The sequence below is a fragment of the Ruditapes philippinarum genome, unplaced genomic scaffold, assembly GCF_026571515.1.
Source record: "Ruditapes philippinarum isolate M1 unplaced genomic scaffold, ASM2657151v2 ctg10710_1_1_1_1, whole genome shotgun sequence".
In the NCBI taxonomy this organism is placed as follows: Eukaryota; Metazoa; Mollusca; class Bivalvia; order Venerida; family Veneridae; genus Ruditapes; species Ruditapes philippinarum.
Window position 1 is genome coordinate 12,068 of NW_026859093.1, and position 19,515 is coordinate 31,582.

Consider the following 19,515-nt stretch of genomic DNA (forward strand, 5'->3'; position numbering starts at 1 on the left):
AAAAAGCAAGAACTTTGTATTTACCCGTATCTGTTCAATTACATTTGCTTCAAACATATTTTAAAATATGGTTGTGACGTTTGGGGTATAGAGAATGTACAAATTCTTAAACAGCCACAATAACGCCTTTCTATCTTTGAAAAAAATACTTTATAAGACCAGAACTTTGAATCACTTATGAATAATATGAAAAGGTGGACAAGAGAAAGAAACCACAAAAAATATGTCATTTATGCCCAAAACAATCTATTGGGATGATTTTCATTACTTGTTTGAATGTAACTTTTTTACTTCTATTCGTATTTTTTAAATATTTGATTAAAAAGTCTCAAATCGATCTAATGTGTATATCTTGTATATCTTAGAAATTCTTTAATGAATATATCTGACCATTCAACTTTATTAAAACTTGCATTTTTCTGCAAACGTATTATTTCAAAATACAAATAACGTCCTCTTCTGTATGACATGATTTTCTCAACCTGTTCTGATACATCTGTATAATGGTTATATTAACATAAAAATAATTTAGATCGCATTAATGGAAGTCAAATCGTGCTCAAAGAGTATAGTTAAATCAAATACCTATATGTGTTATATGTGTTAGTTTATTAAATAATTTTATGTATATATGTAATGCTAATCACTTTTGAATAACTTATTAAATGTTGTTAACCTTTCATAACCTTATGCATATTATATGCCTTGATGTTGAATAAAACTTTAAAAATCTTCAAAACTTGAAATTCACCTGCAAAACAAAATTCTTATCTTATTCTTATCTATCAGGTTTATAAACCAAGTAAACAATTCTTTTACGAACACAGAACTTTCAACTTTGAAATGGAAAAGTGGTTACTTGTTTTGTTTCTTTTTGTAAATGTGGCTCATTGGGTTGAAGGAACACAGGTTAGCAGGGAGAGATTTATTGTTGGTATAAAAGTACTTTTTATAATTTCTTAGTTTTAAAATGAAATGTTGCACTGTTAACAGTTTATTTTTAAACCATGGAGAATGGACAAACGGTATAACGTTTAGTATACATGTATAAAAAGCTGCCGGATTCGACTATTTTTTAAATGATTTAAACATAAGTAAGTTCTTTTGTCATTATTTTAATTTTGTTGTTATGGATATACAATTCATCCAGAGGAAGATGTAATTTTCACTTACATGTATAATGAATACTCTTATCATGCTGATTATTTTAATTTAATGTAATTAACATACAGGTTATTAATTTAAGTATATCATGGAATAAATGAAATTCAAAATTATTTCAGGTTGCTATGACATGATACCAAACTGTGCCGCATATACTCATGACGTATGCATGCATAGTGCCTGGGCTTTACAGAATTGTCAACAATACTGTCATCTTTGTGGTACGTATTTAATATATTATACGCCTATAGATGAGTATATAATACGCCTATAGATGAGTATATTGCAAGCCTCGTTGCCGCCCAATGGGCGGGTCCCCTCGGGACAGATATTCCGGTCCGAACCGCAACATATGACAGATATTATTATTCTTTCATAGCAGACTTGCGTTTCCGTGAGTTTCACCCATGCCGGAAGTTTCATCTGGCATGGGGGTGCCAGAAGAGTCGCGTGCCAAACAACAACGTCATTTTAGCGCACTTTATGAATGAACCGCGTTAAAATGACGTCTTTTTAGAAGGGAAACATGTGCTTAGGATGTCGTCATTTCGCCGTTGTTATTTAAGTTGTAAGTTAAAATACGCTATTGTAAGAAAATAGTTGATGGATGAAATGACTTTAATTTCCATGAACATATATCATATTGATGTAATCCATTGAAATATGGCAGAATATGCAAGAAAAAATATCTAACATATGTTTGCGGTTCGAACTGGAATATCCGTCCCTCGGGAACCCGCCCATGGGCGGTAACTCGGCAAGCCTCGTTACCGCCCGATGGGCGGGTCCCCTCGGGACGGATATTCCGGTCCGAACCGCAACATATGACAGATATCATTATTCATAAACAGATGCTTTTTTCGTCTGTTGATAAACAGCTGCCATATTTGTTAAACATTCTAACACTATCGGAATTTTTTCTATATAAACACAGAAGGCTGGAAGCGTGCATTATTCTACAGAAATGCACTCGCCGTTCTTATTACCTCCCTGTGTTTTTTCAAACCGATACATTGAAGGCGCCATTTTGTTTGAAAAATCTGATAAATAATTTTTTTTGTCGAATTTTGTTGTGAAAAATCTAGAATGAAAGAAATAGATTATATTGAATGAGTGTAGGTTTACTACTATATTTATTGAGCGAGTTGAATAAAATCATATTATGCGAGCCTCTGGGGAGCATAATATTGTTTTATTCAACGAGTTCAATAAATTTAGTATTGAATCTACACGAATATAATATTCTATTTATCATATATATAATAAAGAACGGTAAACTGTTGAAAAGAGTTATTTTTCATTGACATGCAATAGCCTTATAGTGTATAGCCAACATAACGCCATGTTTATATAAAGCGCAAATGACGTCACGTCAAAGTGTTATAACACTAGTTTAATATCGTTTTTATTACATGGCTTTACAAGAAAAGCATTGATGCAAAGCATCAAAGGGCGTCCAAGCAAGAAATGCAGCAAGTGAAGATGAACTAGTAGACATATGATGACAAGATATTCTTATAAACTACCAGAAATGTATATCACTTATGAATGAGCGGACGAAAAACATTGTTCATTATGAACTTTGTTAAGCATGCTAGAGATTAGAATATTACTTGTTATTTTTTTTATGATCGTGGTTAATAGCAACGGATATACATGTATACAATCATTTATAATCTATATGTGTAACGCATGATCAACACGCACGACAGTACCTTTGTAATTGTCCCTTTTTATGTTATCGCTATTAGCGAAGACCCCCTCTTAAGGTATCTGTTCACACTTAGTAAAAATATGACACTGGTTATATTACCATGTTGATCATGTTGAGCATAATTGTTTATTATACAATAAATGTAATATCTATTAATTTTAATAAAAAAAATACAAATTTTATGAATATTGTTTTCTTTTCTTTTTTGTGTTTTATGTGCTGTTTTAACTACTCTTTTTTATTAAAATTGTAAAATAAATTTTAAGAATTCAATTGTCATATTAACCGACGATTATAAGTCAAAACTTAACTGGAAAAAGTCAGTAAATTATGGTTTATCTTTCAATATATAATATTGTTTATTCTTAAACCATGTACATGTACATTTGTATTTTTCTTTATCATTTTTTTAAATTTTCGATCAATTGAATAATTCATAAAATCTAATTCGTAACTTTGAATAATTCCTCGGCATCTTTACTAAACACAGATAACAAATTAAATAAAATGTTTCAAAGTTGATAATGTCATATTAATACCATAAAAATGTACATTTTTCTCAATTATTTTACATTTTTATTGTTTTTATCTCATATAGATAAAATGAAACATGCTATTGTTGTTGTTGTTGTTTTTTTTATTGTAACGATCCAAAACCGGGAGAGACCGGGCAATAAACGTGCGGTACTATTCGCCGGTCACTAGTAAATCCCGGTCAAAATAGACCGGGAGAGACCGGTAATAACCGATAGGAGTGATAAATAGATATATCTATAAATAGATTTTCGGAATATTTAGGTCATCAGCTCAGCTGATCATTCTAGAATACATGTACAACAATAACATACCATGATAACCCACTGTGTACTACAAAATGATAAATAAAAAAACCCCGAAGGGCGCGATTTATTGACGGTAAAGGTTTTTCATTTGAAAATGTTTGCATTGCGAAATTCTCCAGTTCGCTATTCATTGTAACATATCTCGACGTTTCATTCTTAATTAAAAATCAAGCACCCTCATACCGATCGGAATGATCGGCTTTTATTATGACCGACTAAAAGGCTCGAGAAGTTGCTGTCGCCCTTTCACAAAATCTGATTTCATTCCATAAGGGCGCCGCGCTTCGGCGCGGACGCCAATTACACTCCTGCGCCGCGGTTAATGTGATAAATAGAGGATATTGAATGAGTGTAGTTAAATACTCAATTTATTGAACGGGTTGAATAAAATCATACTTTTGTTTTATTCAACGAGTTCAATAAATTTAGTATTAAATCTACACGAATGTAATATTCTATTTATCACATATATAAATAAGAACCGTAAACTGTTAAAATGAGTAATTTTTCAATGACGCGCCCATATTGCGGTAGTGTAACGCAAACTCCTCACAGTGATAACCTCCCTTGGCAGAATTGTAATCACTGCCTTCAAAGACGTCACATGATGATGAAAGTCACATGACGTAACGTCGAAATTCAAAGTGAATATCGGCCGTTACATAGAAAATCTAACGTCATTTTTCTCTTTCTGTTTTATTTTTAACTTTTAGTGCCTATACGTTCGATGTATTTTATCAAAAAAATTATCAAAGGTATACAAAATAACGAAAAATAAATTCGAAAGCTAAAAAATATAAAATATCAAAATATTGTCTCGTAGAAAATATTCTCACAATTTTAAAAATTATTTCTAAATATTAATATTATTTATTTATTTAAAAATATTTAAAACATTTTTTTGAGAAAATATAGTATATCAGAAATTCTGATATATCGGGACCTTGGTGGCAGAGATCTACGCCGAAGAATTAAGGGGAGATCACTGTGTGGAGATTGAGTGTAACGCTAACATTATCGCGATTTAACGCTATATTTCTATATAGCGCAAATGACGTCACGTCAGTGTTATTACATAGAGGAATAAGAGGTTAATACACGGCAGGAGAGGGCCGAAAGGTGATAATCGGCCCGCAAAATGAAAAATGGACCCGAGGGCTTTAGCCCGAGGGTCATTATTTATTCAGGGCCGATTATCACCTTCCGGCCCTACGCTGACGTGTATTAATGTCTTTAATACACTTGGTAGATCTAATAGTAGCATTAAAAAAAATAGACTTTGAAGTTCATTCCTTGAAATTTTTTCTACTCTTCTACTGTTCTGTACAGAGATGTTTACTGTTTGTGTGTTCAAAGCAGTAGAATCAAGAAGCAAGTTTTATTTTCATTTTTTTTCGGAATGAATTTGTCGTATTATTTCTTCAAATTTCAATAGTAACAAAAATGTGTTTGTACTAAATACGCTTAAGCTCTCATAATAAAAATAAAGCGATTCGTGCTGACAACCTACTTTCACTTTTACAGTTAACTGTTTGATGACGTAAAATATGACGTCATTGATTCAGTTTGCGCACGTGCACATGTTCTGCGGGCTGATAACTAGTTCTCGGCCCCGGGCCGCAAACTCATAATAGGTCACGTGACACTCATAATCAGTTGAAATCATAGACAATTTTGTTACTATATATAGTAACAAGTGTATTAAATTCGTTTAGTTCAGTGTAAGATCGGAATATATTTCACCAAGTGAGCACTAAAAGGTATATTTCACGAGTGGCGCAGCAAATAGTGAAATATGAACTTTTGGTGTTCACAAGGTGAAATATATAGAGAATAATAGGTTGGTGCCGTGGATGGAGAAAGTTCATCTGGCGAGGCGGAGGAATTTATTGGGTGAGCCGAAGGCGAACCCAATAAATTCCGGAGCAGAGCCAGATAAACTTTCTCCATCCACGGCACCAATCTAATATTCTATTTATCCTGTCACCGTTTTTTTTAAAGACTTTTATTACGCAAACTACCTTAAATCACACTATCGGAAATGTTTCTATATAAACAAAGAAGACCCGAAGCGTTAATTATTCTACATTAATACACTTGTTACTATATATAGTAACAAAATTGCCTATGATTTCAACTGATTATGAGTGTCACGTGACCTATTATGAGTTTGCGGCCCGGGGCCGAGAACTAGTTATCAGCCCGCAGAACATGTGCACGTGCACAAACTGAAACAATGACGTCATATTTTACGTCATCAAACAGTTAACTGTAAAAGTGAAAGTAGGTTGTCAGCACTAATTGCTTTATTTTTATTATGAGAGCTTAAGCGTATTTAGTACAAACACATTTTTGTTACTATTGAAATTTGAAGAAATAATATGACAAATTCATTCCGAAAAAAAATGAAAATAAAACTTGCTTCTAGATTCTACTGCTTTCAACACACAAACAGTAAACATCTCTGTACAGAACAGTAGAAGAGAAGACAAGAATTTCAACGAAAGAACTTTGTTGTTGTATTTTTTTAAAAAAAAAATGCTACTAGAATCTATTAGATCTACAAAGTGTATTAAAGACATTAATACACGTCAGAGTAGGGCCGGGAGGTGATAATCGGCCCTGAATGAATAATGGCCCTCGGGCTAAAGCCCTCGGGTCCATTATTCATTTTGCGGGCCGATTATCACCTTCCGGCCCTCTCCTGCCGTGTATTAACCTCTTAACAATGCACTCGCCGTTCTTATTATCTCCCTGTGTATTTTCACATTGAGGGCGCCATTTTGTTTGAAAAATGTGATAAATAAAAACAATTTTTTGTCGAATTTTGTTGTGAAAACTATCTAGAATGAAAGAAAATGGTCTAACTAAGAAAATGAATTCGAACACCAATATCTTTTATTCAGTCGTTAACGCTGTACAGACGTTTAAAGTATTGTTTACGTGACGTCACAATGTAGCGCCAAACAGCTCGTGCAAAACAATCAAATCAAGTACGCTATTTTAATGTCGCAAACGAGTTAAGTTTTACATTTATTTCACTTTTAATAATTTTTATTTTGCTTGAAAAATTATAGAGTGAAATTAAATAAACAAACAAAGTTTTATCAACGTTTCCAAAATTCGTAATTCTACACACAGAAGATTTAACGACAGTTTATATATTTTTTCTTGAAAAGTAGTCCGGCAAACATGCGTACCACGTGATCAAGTGCCGTAGATCAGTAAAAATATACGGCATTTGTTATCGGGCCGAAATTGATACAAGTGACAGGATAAATAGAGAATAATAGGTTGGTGCCGTGGATTGAGAAAGTTTATCTGGCGAGGCGGAGGAATTTATTGGGTGAGCCGAAGGCGAACCCAATAAATTCCGGAGCAGAGCCAGATAAACTTTCTCCATCCACGGCACCAATCTATTATTCTTTTTATCCTGTCACCGTTTTTTTAAAGAATTTTATTAGGCAAACAACCTTTAATTATAGAGTGAAATAAAATAAACAAACAAAGTTTTATCAACGTTTCCAAAATTCGTTATTCTACACACAGAAGATTTAACGACAGTTTTTATATTTTTCTTGAAAAGTAGTCCGGCAAACATGCATACCACGTGATCAAGTGCCGTAGATCAGTAAAAATATACGGCACCTTGTTATCGGGCCGAAATTGAGACAAGTGACAGGATAAATTTCGATCTTACACTAAACTAAACAAATTTTCTTTTTATTATATGCAAAGAAACGTTTTAAAAAGACATTAAACCTAATACTGAATGAAAAGCGCGCCAAATAATAATACAACGTGACGTCATTTACGACGTCACGTCATTAAGTTGGTTCCCAGCACTGTGCACGCTGGTATTTCATTGAAACAACGTAAGGGGCTTAAATTCAAAACAGTGAAATTATCAAATTGATAATTTCACTGTTTAAAACAGTGAAATTACCAGTTTTATATCACTGATATATAGAGGATATTTGTTTAGTTTAGTGTAAGATCGGAATATATTTCACCGAGTGAGCACCAAAAGTTATATTTCAAGAGTGGCGCAGCAACGAGTGAAATATGAACTTTTGGTGTTCACAAGGTGAAATATATTTGATCTTACACTAAACTAAACAAATTTTCTTTTTATTATATGCAAAGAAACGTTTTAAAAATACATTAAGCCTAATACTGAATGAAAAGCGCGCCAAATAATAATACAACGTGATGTCATTTACGACGTAACGTCATTAAATTGGTACCCAGTTCTATGCACGCTGGTATTTCACCGAAACAACGTAAGGGGCTTAAATTTGAAACAGTAAAATTATCAAAGTGGTAATTTCCTTGTTTCAAACAGTGAAATTACCAGTTTTATATCACATATATATTTATATAAACCACCGAAAAGCATGTAATAAATTTCTATAAACCATCGGAAAGCATGTAATAAACTAGTGTAATATCGTTTTACATGGCTTTATCACACACCCGTGCCGATTTTGCGACTCCGTAAATATGGTATTGCACGGCCGTGCATATATTTTGACGTGACGTCATTAGCGTTATACAAACATAGTGTAAAGATGCGTAAAATGTTAGCGTTATACTATAGTCGCGTCAATGAAAAATGACTCTTATTTCACTTTAAACGGTCTTTATTTTTGGTATGTGATAAATAGAACATTAAATTCGTGTAAGTTCATTACTGAATTTATTGCACTCGTTGAATAAAATAATATTATGCTCGCCGGAGGCTCGCATAATATAATTTTATTCAACTCGTGCAATAAATTCAGTATTGAACTTACACTCATTCAATATCCTCTATTTATTACACTCCTGCGCCGCGGTTTATGTGATAAAATGGTCTTACTAAATTAATCCGAACACTAATATCTATAATTCAGTCGTTAACGCTGTACAGACGTTAAAAGTTTTGTTTACATGACGTCACAATGTAGCGCCAAACAGTACGTGCAAACACAATCAAATCAAGAACGCTATTTCAATGTCGCAAACGAGTTAAATTTCACATTTATTTCACTATAAATACATTGCATTTCGCTTGAAAAATATAGAATGAAATAAAATAAGCAAACACAGTTTTAAGAACGTTTTCAAAATGCGTTATTCTCAAAATGATTTAACACACGGTAGATTTAACGACAGTTTGTTTTTTCAACCCAATGGAACAGCCTTTAAAGAACGTTTCTAATGGAAATTCTGAGGCGAAAACAAATTTAACCACCAAACATTAAGTCCAACTATGTAATCATTATTATATTTTTTCTTGACGTGTAAGAATGGAAATAGATATTAATTATACAATAATGCACGTTTTTTTCGTTCAAAAAGGCCTATCGGCCTTCGTGATTATACTCAAACCGTGCATTATTCTACAACAATGCACTCAGAATTGATATTTATTTCCTAAATATATCACAAAGAATTATTGTTAAGTAAAATGCTGAGTTTTGTTGGAGGCTATATGGGGTACAATAACCATTTTTTATAGTAACAAAAGTCCATGTAAAATTTGACAATATTAGTGATTTGATATGAAAACAGTCCGATGCTTTCATGCATTTATACTTTCTATTTACTAAAACAATTGTTTGCTCTAAGCTTTCTAAACAAATCCATATTGACCGAAATGTATTCTTTAATATTTCTTCCATACTGTTCTTTCATTTCCTTTAAAATGAGCGTACGAAAGCCACGAAAACATTCTACACTGTCAAATAACTTTATAGCGGCGGCCCACCTCACTTATGTCCTTGAATATCCACCATGATATCAGCCACTGATCCACTATCACGCTGCCGTCTTACTTGTACTACCTTCGACTCTTTTGCAACCGTTCACTATTTCTAATATCACAAACAAAACATACCATATAAAGACCTGCTTACATTCTTATTTCTAAATCTGTTGCTTACATTGTCTGGTGATATACATCAAAATCCTGGTCCAGTTCCTTCTAACGACTCCTCTCTGTCATCACTTTCGGACTCCTCTTCCCAACAAATCACCAGTTGTGGTCTTAGCCTTATGCATTTAAATGTTCAAAGTCTTAAGCCAAAGTTAGATATTATTGAGATCGAGGCCCAACAATATGATATATTCTTGTATTTACGGAAACCTGGCTTTCTCCTAATACTCCCGACGAAGACCTCAGAATTGCGAACTTTAGCCTCCCATTTCGTTGTGATAGAACTGCAAGAGTGGGTGGGGGCGTCGTAATATATGTTCGAGATGGGATAAACGTTGAATTTCGACAGGATCTCCATATTAACAGGCTTGAGGCAGTGTGGGTTGAAATTATTATTCACTCCAAAAAACTTCTTGTCGGCGGTATTTATCGACCACCTGACTCAAAAAATGAATACTGGCAACTCCTGGAAGAAAGTGTCGACCGCGCTTTCTCTGTACAGACATATGACACAATAGTTGCAGGTGATTTCAATATCAATACTCAGACATCATCCTCAAATAAGATGACTAGACTTATTGAATCCTATAATGCAGAACAACTTATCACCTCTCCAACGCACTTCACTGAACATTCTTCTTCCTTGACAGACCTCATATATATTAAGTACCACCAAAATGTTATCACCAGCTTTGTAGCCGATCCCTTTATTCCTGATCTCACAAGTTTTCATTGTCCTGTTGTAGCAGTCCTACAATTAAGCAGAATAATTTTAAGAGACGTATTTGGCTATATGATAAAGGGGATTACGACACTTTCAGAGATAAACTAAGGTCATCAGACTTGCATTCTCTTTTATCTAATGACAACGTAGATGAGTCAGCGGCCATTTTATCTAAAACAATTATCCAAGTAGCATCCGAAACTATTCCTAACAAAGAAGTAACAATAAGACCTGGTGACATCCCTTGGATGAATAACGATATCCGTAAATTAATCAGAAAACGAGCCAAACTTCACAAAAAAGCCAAACAAAACAATACCGATTTTTATTGGTCAAAATTTAGAACAATTAAGTTAGAAACGATGTCACTACACTAATGCGAAAATCTAAATTAATGTATCAAAATAAACTAATTGAAAAAATCAGCTCAAATAATATAAACCCTAAAGAATGGTACAAATATAGTAGAATATTAACAAAGAAGCAATCCTCAAATTCAGTACCTTCACTAAATTACAACAATATCATTGCATCATCCGATCAAGAGAAGGAAGAAATTTTAGTTCGCAATCAAAGGTAGATGATAAGGATTAAATACTTCCACCCCTTACTGAAACATACATTCCTAGCCTATCAAACATTAAAATAACGCAGCAGGATGTGCTTGACTCATTATCCTTAATAGATCCCTCAAAAGCATGTGGCCCAGACCTTGTAAGCCCTAAATTACTACGAGAAGCCGCGCCTGTTTAAGCCGGTCCACTCGCAGCCATTTTTAACAAGCTTATTCGTTCTTCTTCCTTTCCTACACCCTGGAAACTTGCTAATGTAACTCCTATTTTTAAAAAATCTGATCCAACACGTCCCGAAAATTACCGCCCTATCTCATTGTTAAGCTGTATCGGAAAATTGATGGAAATATGTGTTCATAAGTATCTGTATAATCATCTTGTCACTAATAATCTGCTTACTCCTCACCAATCAGGTTTTATAAGAGGTGACTCAACAGTTAATCAATTAGTTTACCTATACAATGATATTTGTCAAGCTCTCTATCAGGGCAAAGAGGATAGGGCTGTATTTTGTGACATCTCCAAGGCCTTTGATCGAGTATGGCATCAAGGTCTTCTCTACAAACTATCTTCATTGGGTTTAAATGGATCGCTTCTTCAATGGTTCTCCTCTCATTTGTCTTGCAGGCGAGAAAGAGTCCAGTACAGAAATGTATCCTCAGCATGGGTTTCTATCTCCGCAGGTGTCCCTCAAGGTTTAATTCTTGGTCCCCATTTGTTTCTTGTTTACATCAATGATATCGTAAATGACATACCTTCTAACATAAAACTTTTTGCGGATGACACGAGTTTGTATATATTCGTAGATAACCCACTTACTGCAGCAACCAGACTTAGATCGGATACATTCTTGGGCCAATACTTGGCTTGTTTCTTTTAATCCAGAAAAAACAAAAACAATTACTTTTTCAAGGAAATTATCTAAACCGTCTCATCCTATACTTAGTTATAACTCTATACCAATATCTCAGGTCACATCACATAAACATCTTGGTATTACTTTATCTCATGATGCCCGTTGGAAACCCATATTCATCTATTACTTGATAAGGCCTGGAAAAGAATCGGACTACTCAGAAGTTTTAAATTTCTTTTATCACGAATAAGTTTAGAACGCATGTATTATTCATTCGTCCGCCCACTTCTTGAATATGCTGATGTAGTCTGGGATAACTTAACTGACGAACTAAATAAGGGAATAGAATCCGTTCAAAATGAAGCAGCTAGAATAGTCGCAGGCGCTACCAAACTGTGTAATATTAACAAACTCATCAGTGAACTTGGGTGGGAATCGGTAGAAAATAGAAGAAATAAACACAAATTAATCTTATTGTTTAAAATGAAAAACCATATATCACCTTCTTATCTTTCAAATCTTCTAACTCCCACCCAACAAAGTACATATAACCTTAGACATATTGACGATTTAACTGAACACTTTTATACTCAAAATCATTTCTACCTTCTACTATTCGCACCTGGAATTCTCTTCCTGAAACTCTTCGATCTAGTCCAACTTTAAACATATTCAAGTCCAAAATAACCAAAATTTCAAAAGACCACCGTCTTACTATAATACAGGCACACGTAAAGATCAAATCCTTCTCACAAGATTAAGATTAGGATGTAGTTCATTGAACGAGGATCTGTTCAGAAGGTCTATTGTGGAAAGTCCAACATGCACATGCGGAATGAGAGAAACTGTATCTCACTTCTTATTGCAATGTGCCAAATACAGAAATATACGCGAAAGATTTCTCACAAATTTAAATTGTCCGGCTACAATAAATAATCTTCTTTACGGCAACGAACATCTCTCTTCTGATGAAAACAAAACCCTCTTTCAGAATGTCCAAAAATTTATTACACAATCGAAGCGCTTTTTGTAAGAATTACTATCAGTGTGAATAAACTTGGTCTTTCCGTACGCTCATATTTCCTTACATGTTAATCTTAATTATTAAACTCCGATATATATATTCAATCTTATCCTGTCACTTGTATCAATTTCGGCCCGATAACAAGGTGCCGTATATTTTTACTGATCTACGGCACTTGATCACGTGGTATGCATGTTTGCCGGACTACTTTTCAAGAAAAAATATAAAAACTGTCGTTAAATCTTCTGTGTGTAGAATAACAAGTTTTTGAAACGTTGATAAAACTTTGTTTGTTTATTTTATTTCACTCTATAATTAAAGGTTGTTTGCCTAATAAAATTCTTTAAAAAAACGGTGACAGGATAAATAGAATAATAGATTGGTGCCGTGGATGGAGAAAGTTTATCTGGCTCTGCTCCGGAATTTATTGGGTTCGCCTTCGGCTCACCCAATAAATTCCTCCGCCTCGCCAGATAAACTTTCTACATCCACGGCACCAACCTATTATTCTCTATATACCTTTCCTTACATTCTTCCTTTCTTTTAGCATTTCACCATAATCTACCTTAGTTTTTCTATAGTGATAATTCAACAATCAATTATTCTCTTATTCTTTGTTGTACATTCAAAGAGCTTACATCTAACCGCAACATTTTTGTATCTTTATCTTTAAAATTATTTTTTCTGGAGAAGGGGAAATTATAAAGTATTTTTTACTTGTTTCCAAACCAGTCTGAATTACTTGTTGGGGCAATTTTGAAAAAATTTTTTTGACAATTTATTGAACATAAAGTTTTAAAACAAAAACCCTCAATATGGGTATTTTACAATGGGAAAAAACACCTTTTAAATTTTAAAGTGTTTTGTACAAATTTGAAATATTTTGGAAAAGAAAAATTAAAAAAAGGCAAATTTTTTGTAGGGGCCGATCTTTATTACTTTTTTAGATTCAATTTTCAATTAGTAATATAAACAAACAAAAACAACATACGTCAGAAGTGAAGCTGACGTCAAATAGCGCGATAACACGTTACATAGATTATAGCGTAAATTTATGTGGTTATCTTGCGTACAATATTGATAACATTGGATTCAACAATGCCTTTTGGAAGCGTCACGTGGTGCAAAAACAGAAAGTGTGTGCGTTATATATTCACAAAGTGTAAAACTAATAGGAAATACGTGTAAATTATATCATTATTTATAGTTAAAAATGTCCGACATGTTATATGTCTCAGTATAAACGGTTGTAACGTACCGAGAGGGTTATATGGCAAACATCTTGCTTACGGAACGTCGGTGGTTCTACTCAGGTGCCCGTTCGTGCCTGAATTATGCATGGAAGGGCACATGACGTCTTCCTCCACCAGTAAAGCTGGAGCGTCGCGATATGACCTATACTGCAAGGGGCAGGACGTGAAGTGGTTGCACACTTGGTTCAAGCGAGCGAATTGGTTGCAAACTTGACAAAATGGCGAAAACGGCGTGATTTTTTGAAACGGGTGAACGAGTTTTTGCCAGGCAAGTGGGTTTCTTTGTTATTTTGAAGTTCATTAGTATGTCTATTCCATAATGCAATATATATGCCACACTCGGTTAAAGGTTTCAGCATCCTAGATTCTGTTTTGACGAAGTTATTGAAGATATAAACTGATCATGTAGATATTTTGAAATTTGACATATGACTGTTCTGGCCGGTTTTTCTCCTAATTTATTCAAATTTGGAAGTTTTGAACTGCATTTAACAATAACAAAATATGTTTCTGTCAATGCTGTACAAACGGTTTAGTTCGCAAGACCGAAGATTACGTTCAATACACAAAAATATCTTGTTCAAGCACATTTTGGTTGCAGACTTATACTTCAAGCATTTTTGGTTGCAAACTTATTCTTATTCTATTGAAATCCATAGTAAAACTTTGCAAAAGGAGTGTAGAACGTTATATCTATTAACCTATTTTCAATGGCAATTATTGACATTTATGTTCTGTTACTTCTTTTTGTTATAAATGTTATTTATACTTTCTTCTTTTACAACAATTATGCACTTTATGTTTCAAATTACATGGTTCTCAGTTCAATACTATAATCATCAGTAAAAGCCTGCAAACAAAATAATAGCATATAGAAAAATATTTATTGATACTTCAATTCTAAAATATGTCATCATATGTAAAATGCAAATGAAAACTACATACAAAACAAACGTATACATGTGAGAGTACTGTTTATTTAAGTGAATTATGTTCATCATAAACATAAGGACATGTGCACACATACGATGTTATTCGGCCAAATTTCCAAAGTTTTTCAAAACCACAAGAAATTTTAATTTGTTTGTTTCGTATGTAAAGATCAGCAGTTGCTTTAGACATGTACTTAAAATGTTTTTACAAACCAAAAGTTAAAATGACGTACATGCTTGTTTACAATATTTCGGATTTGATGTACATCATATGTCCATTGGTATTCTAAAGATGATTTTGATTATTAGATCATAATATAAATGATATACGATTGGTTATTTACATTAACTGTTATGTGACAAAACTACTTAAAGTCATTGTTCGAGTTAAGGAATTTGGAAAATTTTTCGATTGGTCAATAATAAGGAACAATTTAAAGAAACATATGTGAATAATGCCCTTGTGTCAATGTTAATATAGTTTTTATATACTATATAATCAATTTTATTTCAAATGTCGTTTGTTGCTATTTTTTCTTCTTTTCCTTTACAGTTAGTCATGCAAAGATATAAAAAAAGTCCTAAGACTTTGTAAAAAGAAAAGGAGTATATCGAGGAGAAAAATTGATGAAGATAAACACAACTGAACTTTAATTTAGCATACATTGTATTGTGTTATATATCTATTTGAAAGACCCTGTGTTAGGATATATCTGCACGCATGCACATTTTTTATATATATTTCTTATTAGATGAACCGGTATAATTGCCATAATATTGCTAATTATTTAAAAAAAAAATGATAAGTTATTCCTCGCTAAAAATATGCATGCCACATTATTGACACAAAAGTTTGCAACCAAAAATGCTTGAAGTATAAGTCTGCAACCAAAATGTGCTTGAACAAGATATTTTTGTGTATTGAACGTTATCTTCGGACTTGCGAACTAAACCGTTTGTACAGCATTGACAAAAACATATTTTGTTATTGTTAAATGCAGTTTAAAACTTCCAAATTTAAATAAATTAGGAGAAAACCCGGCCAGAACAGTCATATGTCAAATTTCAAAAAATCTACATGATCAGTTTATATCTTCAATAACTTCGTCAAAACAGAATCTAGGATGCTGAAACCTTTAACCGAGTGTGGCATATATATTGCATTATGGAATAGACATACTAATGAACTTCAAAATAACAAAGAAACCCACTTGCCTGGCAAAAACTCGTTCACCCGTTTCAAAAATTCACGCCGTTTTCGCCATTTTGTCAAGTTTGCAACCAATTCGCTCGCTTGAACCAAGTGTGCAACCACTTCACGTCCTGCCCCTTGTACTGTGCCGATGTGACGTAAAACCCAATCAAAGAAACAAACAAATATGGCAAACAACCGTTACTGCCGGATAAAATAGCAGATATCTCCATTACAAATGCATTTTACTGTTACATCTGACAACGGAATTTATAACTTCATAACTTCAGAAATTGACAGCAGTCGTGTATATATATATATCATACAATCTTCACGATTTCCAATGAAAAACCTGCAGTATTGTAACAGTCACATGGAAACAAGCGATTGTATTGTGTAACCTGGTTATCTGAATAAACTCAAACACAATAAGTCAACAGTGTTTATTCAATTGTCATTCAGTTTAATTATTGTTCTTTACTTAAATAGTGCATTTACAGTAAGTTCAACATTTATTTATAATCAAAAGTTCAAAGTCAAACATATTAGAAAATAAGTTATAACTGCGTACCAAAATTAAGTGAGTGCCAGCTAACATTAATCAAAGCACAGAAGGCGCTGAATTTGTTTGGGTCTCAGAATGTCAGAAAGGTTAAGGTTGTGAGATTATAAAACAATTTGTTTTTGTATAGTGCCACCAATGTTTTCCAGCGTTTTAATTGTAGTAGATTGGCTATAAGACTTATTGCAACACTGATATTCGATCCAATGTTTATTTGACTTAAACAATTTGAAAAAAAATGAGTTGCCTTAACTAGGAATTGACCTCCAGACCTCTCGCTTCCTAAGCGAGCGCGCAAACCCTCGGCCACGGTGGATTTACATGTTAACGGCCTGAAAAAAACAACATATTATTCTAGTTATGGTTTGTAACGACGCTAACTGTTGTTTAAATAATCATGGCGCATACTATAAGCATGTATATCTATAAAGAATAAAACAATATTAGAAATCTTCGACTTTTCGGGAATTATTTTGCTTGAAAATTAATCCGCCTGTCATGTGACCATATTTACGCAGTGATCTCCCCTAAATGTTTCGGCCTAAGTGTTACATATAAAGGGAAGTAACCGCTTCAAAAAAGCGGACTACTTTCGGCACTTGCAATTAACAGCATTAGAGTTTAAAATTTCGCTACCATTATTTGTTTGGTCTGACGACCAAAACAAATAAAAACGACACTGAAATACTAGTCCGCTCCCTGAGTATTTATAGGATAAACAACAATGTTTTTGTATATTAAAAGTGAATTAATTAATTCAAATTCCCCGCTTTATGACAGGTAACAAATACTGGAGTTAAACTGGAGTTAAAAGAGTTCCTTAGTGTTCATACAGTTGCATCTAGTTATATTTTTTGTAAACGTTATATAGCAATACGTGGAATTTTCCGATGTACTCGAGTTTAAACAATTTATCCAAATAAATGCGTTTGTCGCCAAACCTCACCTGTTTATATTAAAGCAATGTATAATTTTACCTTCTACAGATTCCTTAGGTCATGTAGGTACTGGAACAAGAAGCGTTGGACACGAAAGTTTGGATATGTTTCATGGTAAAACTTATATAGTATGCTTATGTTTGAATTTCATTTTAAGTAAAATTTCATGCAAAAAATTCAGTTCATCATTATAGGTACTGGAACAAGAAGCGTTGGACACGAAAGTTTGGATATGTTTCATGGTAAAACTTATATAGTATGCTTATGTTTGAATTTCATTTTAAGTAAAATTTCATGCAAAAAATTCAGTTCATCATTATATGCATTGAACGTTATTTAATTCTACTCAAAGCTAAAAATCTATAGAGTCAGTACAACTGCAGGACACATACAAATATATAGGTACTATCTATAAAAAATCATTTTCCTCATCATTTCTAAGCGTACGGGAATTTTCTCTTTTAGTTATTAATTATCATTAATCAAAAATCAATACATTTTCTTGCATATTACTTTTAACCATCTCGACCTATATTGTTAAAATTGTTAAAAATGTAAAAAAAAAAGGGTAAATTCACAACACGAACCAAGCAGGTTAGTTTTATATGAGTTTTATATATATTCCTGTATAGTCTCGAATCAATCGAAATTATTTTTTTATGGCAAACAAAAACTTTGTATGTAAATATACATTATCAATATTTTAGGAATATCAGGATGTTTCTACAAGAATCAGATGTATCAAGAAGGGGCCTCCTGGAATGATGGTTGTAACTACTCATGTCGCTGTCTTGATGAAAGGTCTGGACTGTACCATTGTAAACGCACTGTAAGTTAATCTATTTGTTATTTTTTACGCGCGGATTCATAGGTGATGTATAAAGGGCGTCATTAGACACACTCCTGTTTCTGGCTAGTTTCGAATTTAAACCAAAGTATTTTAGCAGAGAGAGAAAATCACGAAAAAAGCTACCGAAAACAAGCAACATTTTGACAAATGATTTCGGCTTGATTAAGAGGTTAATACATGACAGGAGAGGGCTGGAAGGTGATAATCGGTCCGCAAAATAAATAATGGAAAACCAAAGGCGATTTTACGAAAGACCGGTGGTGACATTTCACGTTCACGAATTCATGATTTCAAGATTTTAAATTTCATTACTTTTAGAGTGAAATGTTGAATTTTTAAATCGTGAATTCATGAATTCATAATTTCATAATTTCACGATTTCTTTTAAAAACCTGAATAAATGAAATAATGAAATCGTGAAATCATGAATTCACGAATTCACGATTTCATTTTTTAAAGTGAAATCGTGAAATAATGCAATAGCGAATTTATGAATTCGCGATTTCATAATTTCACTATTTCTCTTAAAAAACCTGAATAAATGAAATAATGAAATCGTGAATTCGTGAATTCATGAATTCACGATTTCATTTTTTTAAAGTGAAATCGTGAAATTATGAATTCGTGAATTCATGAATTCACGAATTCACAATTTCATCTGCACAGTTGTGACGTCACGATGTCAAGTCTGACACGACGCTTGAGCATGCGCTTAGGGCCTTTTCCGTTCAGAGTAAAGATGGCGAGAGTTACAGGAGTTCCAATTCATTTTTTTTTAAAGTAAGTACTCTTCCTTTAGATTTAAGTTTATTTGACACTATATTTTTCATAATCATGCATAAATGTACATAAGCTTTTTCAGGTATCGATACAGTTTTAGAATCTGTCCGCACAGAGAATCCTCATTTTTTATGTTAGTCCAGCACTTTTTGGGTTTCACCAATATTCTAAAATCTTAAAAGGGATTATTTT

General features: G+C 33.2%; 1 protein-coding gene across 3 annotated transcripts; it reads left to right on the top strand.

The window, feature by feature from the left end:
- Positions 1-799: 799 nt before the first annotated feature.
- Positions 800-18,665, top strand: LOC132755181 (uncharacterized). Of its 3 annotated transcripts, none has more exons than XM_060745986.1 (4): positions 800-934; positions 1,284-1,385; positions 17,742-17,807; positions 18,401-18,551. In XM_060745986.1, exons 1-4 carry the CDS (start codon positions 844-846, stop codon positions 18,529-18,531), a joined length of 390 nt encoding a protein of 129 aa, XP_060601969.1. In that variant the 5' UTR covers positions 800-843; the 3' UTR covers positions 18,532-18,551. The 3 variants fall into 3 exon arrangements, 2 of the variants coding, with proteins under 2 accessions (XP_060601969.1, XP_060601970.1); XM_060745987.1 differs by having other exon boundaries at positions 17,760-17,807; XR_009629175.1 differs by lacking the exons at positions 800-934; positions 1,284-1,385; positions 17,742-17,807 and adding an exon at positions 17,880-17,935 and having other exon boundaries at positions 18,401-18,665.
- Positions 18,666-19,515: the final 850 nt, after the last annotated feature.

Coding starts and splice junctions, on each gene's coding strand:
- LOC132755181 (XM_060745986.1), top strand. CDS start 844: ATGGAAAAGTGGTTACTTGTTTTGTTTCTTTTTGTAAATGTGGCTCAT. Junction 935..1,283: donor CAGGGAGAGATTTATTGTTG/GTATAAAAGTAC, acceptor AAATTATTTCAG/GTTGCTATGACATGATACCA. Junction 17,808..18,400: donor AAGTTTGGATATGTTTCATG/GTAAAACTTATA, acceptor TCAATATTTTAG/GAATATCAGGATGTTTCTAC.